Raw genomic sequence first — 6,000 nt, 5'->3', positions numbered from 1 at the left:
AACTTTTGTGGGTACTGCTATTATCTAGTTAAATATAATTAGTATTAGTGTACAGCTTTCAAAGAACGCAAAGTTAGTAGTGATACACAGTGTCTGTAAGGGTGTAACCACGACGATAACACATTTCACAAAACGTAGAGTGAAATGAAGGAGACTGCAATAACTAGCTAGAAAAAGCGGTTTGTGAATAGCTCCAGTGAGCGGGTTTGTGAAGCAGAGTGAGCTTAAAGTGGCGGGGAGTCTTTTTCCGGGTAAACCAATAGGTGGAGCCTACGGTTTGCATCAGGTTGTGTTTTGTATGAGGAAGGAATGACGTACTTCGAAACGATAATAAAACGAACCTGTGAAAACAGCGCGGGTCTCTTATAGTCTGTGGCCACATGAAGCCTTTACGTTCTAGTATCCTCCTTGCCACGCTCCCTCCTCGTTTTCTTCACTTGATATCTCGTCTCCGGCAGCCAGTCCGTCCAGCGAAGTAACACGAAGGCGCCAGAGTCATCAGAAACTGCGAAAGTACTGAACTAAATAAGCATGTCTGGCGTCAAGAAGCGGTGCTCTGGTTCCTCACTGGCTGAAGAGGAGAAGATGCTGAAGTCAAACCAGCAGGAAAACGGGGCGCTGAATCAAGATGCGGGTCTGGGAGGCGACGAGCCAGATGCTGGGAAAGATGGCAGTATGACCCTAAAACGTAACATCACTCTGATGAACGGCGTTGCTATCATTGTTGGCACCATTATCGGCTCTGGCATCTTTGTGACCCCAACGGGTGTGGTGAAAGAAGCAGGCTCAGTGGGACTGTCGCTCATTTTGTGGTCCGTTTGTGGTGTGTTTTCCATTATGGGGGCACTGTGCTATGCTGAACTGGGCACCACCATCACCAAATCTGGTGGGGACTATGCTTACATACTGGAGGTGTACGGGCAGCTGCCAGCATTCTTGAAACTTTGGATCGAGCTGCTCATTATTCGACCCTCATCTCAGTACATCGTGGCACTGGTCTTTGCAACCTACATCCTGAAGCCCTTCTTCCCCACCTGTGCAGTGCCAGACGATGCTGCCAAGCTGGTAGCATGTTTATGTATCTGTAAGTTGTAGTTCTTTTTCACTCTGCCATAATAAAATACTATCACAGTAAACTGTACATGTGCGATCTGAGACCTTCTGTGCACTTCAACCTTGGGATGTATTTATTTTATGCTTATTTTTTCTGATCCAGCTACACCGACTAGCTGGTCATAAAAACATGTGTACCCTACTTGTGGTATTAATACTTTTCTCATTCAGAGAGTCAGTACAGTAAGCAGTGTGTGTGCATGTGCTCTCATCAGATGACTTTAGCAGTAATCTGATTATGTGGGAATGTTCAGTAATGCATTTTAAGACTGGATGCTACAGATCAGAAGAGGGTTTTGCACTCAGGGTTCTAAAAGCTATAGTTTCATTAGCGGGGGGGGGGTCTAGAAAATGTCCTTTTATCTCTCTGACTGATGGCACTTGGCTGTATTGCACACCTGCCTCAATTTAATGGTTTGTCTTGTTTATTGTATTACTTTTGGGGACAATAGCACTTTTATTAAATCCGGGGCTTGGGTTTAGTTCCATTTTTGTTACATCTTTGTGTTTTTTTGTAAGGCTTTATTAAGGACTTGTTACGAGGTTCAGCTTTGAAAAAAGGTGAAGTACTTGACTGGGGCTTAATAACGATGCCCAGCTATATTTTAGAGATGTTATTATAATGGTAGCAGACTGTATAATTCCTATTGTAGTAAATAATTACTCCACTTTTTCACTAAAATAAGTAGCATACATAGGTGCTTTTGGAAGCCCATGTTGAACTTCATTGAACATACAAAAATGGCATGTTTTGCTCACTAGCCCATCAGGGTTATGCAGTCATTTCTGTGCATTGCTCCATCTGTCCTACACACCTCTGGGACATCTCTCTACGTTCTAGTATCTCCTCTGATAGTTTGAGGACTTTATCATTCTCTGTAAGTAAGATATTCTAATATTCATTTGAAAACCTGTTTCATTTGCCACTTGTGCCCACAATTTTCTTCATCCTTCAGTTTTGGTACTGTCACCTGTGTGCCTGTAATGGTGCACTATAGTTATAATAAAGTTATTTTCTGTGTTCACTGTTTATGTTCTTAGTATTTCAGTTCATTTATAGTACTCTGTATCTCTTATGCCTTTAACATAACATCTTTTTTATCTGCTGAAGTGCCATCTTCTACCTTTGCAGGTGTGGTCTCCAGGGCTAAAAGTAATATGCTACATGAGATTGCATCAGCACCCTGTATGATGGAAGAGTGACTTTGACATCTGTATGTAGAGGCTACATTGTTGGTGATGGATACCAGCAATCATCTGCTTTTTTGCCAGTCACCATTGCATAACAGTTCAGCTGTTGTTTATTTATGTGATTGTGTTTGTGTGGGATGTTTATTAACACTATGTTTTTTGTATTCAGCCTAATGAAGTACTCTTAACATAATCTAATCCTTGATTCGTCCCACTAAAGTGCACAGTCTTCGAATTTTTTTTTTAACCAATGGACCCACTTTCATATGACTGTAGCTTAAATACATTACTTAGATGTGTTGGAGGTTGGCTTCCTTGCTATTTATCACTACTTATCATTCTATTATGATTTGATACTTTACATACACACACGCGTGTTTACATAGGTCAAGCACTAGCACTGTATTATTTAACACCCTGTTGATTACTGGATTTCTGTGTTCTACAGTTCCACATTAACTGTCTTACTTGCCTCCTTTCGCTGACTACTTTTCCTGCTCATCTTACAAGTGAATCCTGCCCTGTAATCATCAGTTTTCTTGCCATATGTAAGAGGGCCACTGAAATCTTGCCTCAAGTCTAGATTTGTAAATAGTGTATAAAGGGAGTTATGATTGCTGTTACAGACAATATGGGATGATGAAAGCTGGTCGAATTCAGGATTAATCATATAGTTTAAGGGCTACTGGAGTATTTTTATGATGTTTGCTTATAAATGTAGGTTACAAACAGTCACAATACTTGTTTACACATCTTTTGAAGCCACAGTTGCTTTTTTCTTTAAGCAATTCTGAAGGAACATGCCATGTACACTGTCTTTATGTGGAGATGAGCATTCATTCTTTCCCAGTTTTTCATTAGTCACATTTATGAGTCAGCCTTCTTGTATTGCTTATGTTCTCCACGTGGGTGCAGGGCATTCCGCCTCATGTTTCTTTGTTATAGTGAAACTAATGCAAAGTGTTTCATCAGCCTGTAGATTTGCATTGTAATGCAGGCAATCTTGAATGACTGGTTCAATTTCCTGTACATTAACAGAAAATGCAATAGATGAATCTACAGCCTTGTACAGTAAATGCCATTGCAGTTCTCTTCTGCATGCAACTATAAACTAATGTTTGCTTTGAAACCCTTCCTCTGGGCTGTTCAGATGACTTCTTGCCTCTCCATTTTGCTGCAGTCTTCTTAGTTGCAGACCCAGAAGAGCAAGGCACGTGTGCATTTGCTGCCATGAGTTATCCTTAATGTTCCCTTGTTTTACCAAGTAATTGTGTTGATGGTGCGTTGCTGAGTATGTTGAAAGCAGGGGAATTAGTGAGGGCTGTAGAGGTACATAGAGTGCTATTCTGTAGCTAATAAAGTATCTTGTTACACAATACATCTTCGCATGGATGCCAGCACCTTTGTGGTGTTGCTGGTACCCTCAATGAGTAGTAACCCAGCAATATGGTTCAGCTCATTAGCTGGTAAGAATCTTAAGAATGCAAGCAGGTGATATACTGTGACTGTTTGTGAGAAGAGTCAAAGGCCAGTGTTTCACTGTAATATTGCGCTCTGTTTCACATGTGAATTCTGTAGGACAGCTGTGTTAGTCACTAATATTTGTTAATGATTTGTTGTAGTCACAGTGCTGTGGTCTGCTGTCCCATGTTTTAATGTAAGGTCTAATGAAATAATTTGCACCTTTGTCTCTCTTTGAATTTTGAATTTCTGTCATTCTCTGTTTTCAGCCTAAATAAATACCCCCCCCCCCAGTTATACTTCTCAGCAATACATTTTAGTTTGTCTGAGTTACTTAACCTTTTATTGTTACCCAACTCTGGTGTGATGAGGCATATTGTTAATTCCTATCTTTCACTTTGAAGTACATCTGATCTGAAACATCCAGAGTAGTAACTGGAATTTAGAAAGTGTCAAATTAAACCATTATCTAAAGGTAACCATGTAGTGTCTGTACACAGGAGCTATTGAAACCAAAGGCAGCCAAAGTTACTAATATTTGAGTCTACATTCAAACTTATTTGCTAAAGTAGAAAAATTGCTATGTCATAGTAGCAGGTTTTCTGTTGTATAACCTTCACCTGGCAGTTGCATTGTTGCTAGCAGACTTTTTTTTTTTCAAGATTTCATCATAGAACCATAGAAAATACAAGCCAACTGGCCATGTGGACATTTACTCCTTGCTAGTACCTACCCTTTTTCAAGGAGCAATAAGGCAGTCATGTCGGGGGTGGATTCGTGAATGTTTATCCAGTTGTTTAACTCCTTTTTAAAGAAAGATATTGAGTCACATTGCATGATCTTGGGTGGAGGTTTGATCCAGTGAAGAAGATGTTCTGTGTTTGTGTAATCTGTCCCTGTCCAACTCTTGTCAGCTTCCCAAGTAGCTGTGAAGCCACTTTCTGCCATATTATATGGCAGGTGATGGTGTAGTGTTACTTCCATGACAGGTTGTGATGCCCCCACTCTGGGCCAGTAATCAAGGAGACTGAATCCTCGCCACTGGAGAGGGATATTCACTTGGAACAAAAGTGGATACACCCAGTATTTTCATATGCAGCTATCTGCATCAAGCACAGTTTCCCTTAAGAGTACACAGGGAACACACTCAGTCTGTGGTCTGGGTTTCACTCTCTGTTCATATCCCAGTAAGACTCCTGCTGGCACAGCTGTAGGGTTGAATCCTCCGCCGAGTGTCCAAGCCAGGTCCTCCAGCACCCTCTCTGTGAAACCAGTGCTTTGTGTCCCTGCGCCAAGTAGTTGACACATACACTTTGAGATTTGATTTTCACACACACACACCTATGAAAGGCTGGCACAGATTTGTTAGCTATGCCCCCTTCTGCCCAGACTGTACGGTAGTTACGCTTTTACCAGACACTCCAAAGCCAGCTACTCTAAGGCTCTTAAAAGGGTCCCCAATTATACTGAGTGAAATTAATATTAATGCAAATGATAGTGTTTGACCAATGCAGTAAGGCTTCCAGGAGTGTCCACGGTATCACCAAATACAAATTCTCTCAAAGTTTAAAATATTCTCTAAAGGACCAGCAGCAGTGAAAAGTTTAGATATATTTAATAATAAATAAAAAAAAAAAAGACATGAAAATACTCAATATCTGTTTACAATAAACAGCAGAGTTTCAATAACAGGAAATTTTAAACACAACGCAGGTGGACAGGTTCACAGTTACAGAAAAAAAAAAACAGTACTTAACTAATCTTGCTATATTTTCCTGACTGATCTAAAGCATTATTATTCCATGGTTACAAGCAAGGCTAGATGAAGTAGGTGAGAGATCCTTCTTTGTCAGGTTACAAAAGCAGAGTGCTCTGAGACTTGTGTCACCTAGTATTAAAATATCATTTTAGTGATGGACTACAGAAAGACATTACATACATCTGGTTATCTGACTTCTGGTTCCCATGCCATCCCCTTGGCTATCAGGATTTAGTACATGTGTGTCAATAATACACAGACACATACACGCAGAGCCTTGCAAAGATATGCCGCAGCCCCTGGAAGTCATAAAACAATTTCACACCTCCACCCTTCCAGAGTAGCAATTAGTTCAACCCAATGAGAATGCAGGAAGTGTCCTAGTACAGACATTTTGTCTCTGGCTGCATTGAGAACTGTAAGATACAATCTTTATGGCCTAAGCCAGATAATTTAATTGCAAACTATTTTCAAAG

At 40.5% G+C, this 6,000-nt stretch overlaps 1 protein-coding gene across 1 annotated transcript in view; it reads left to right on the top strand.

Annotated features, from left to right (window-relative positions):
* The first annotated feature begins 286 nt into the window (after positions 1-286).
* The window catches only part of SLC7A5 (solute carrier family 7 member 5), a 445,177-nt gene continuing 439,463 nt past the window's right edge, over positions 287-6,000 (top strand). Inside the window, exon 1 of the mRNA XM_044081532.1 lies at positions 287-1,084. Within this exon, the coding sequence (XP_043937467.1) occupies positions 532-1,084 (553 nt within the window). The 5' untranslated portion in view covers positions 287-531. The remainder of the gene's footprint in view (positions 1,085-6,000) is intronic.

This window comes from Protopterus annectens, chromosome 8.part0 (assembly GCF_019279795.1).
Source record: "Protopterus annectens isolate FY-2018-M chromosome 8.part0, PAN1.0, whole genome shotgun sequence".
Lineage (NCBI taxonomy): Eukaryota > Metazoa > Chordata > Ceratodontiformes > Protopteridae > Protopterus > Protopterus annectens.
The sequence above is the reverse complement of the archived record's forward strand: the minus strand, read 5'-3'. Positions and strand labels throughout refer to the sequence as shown.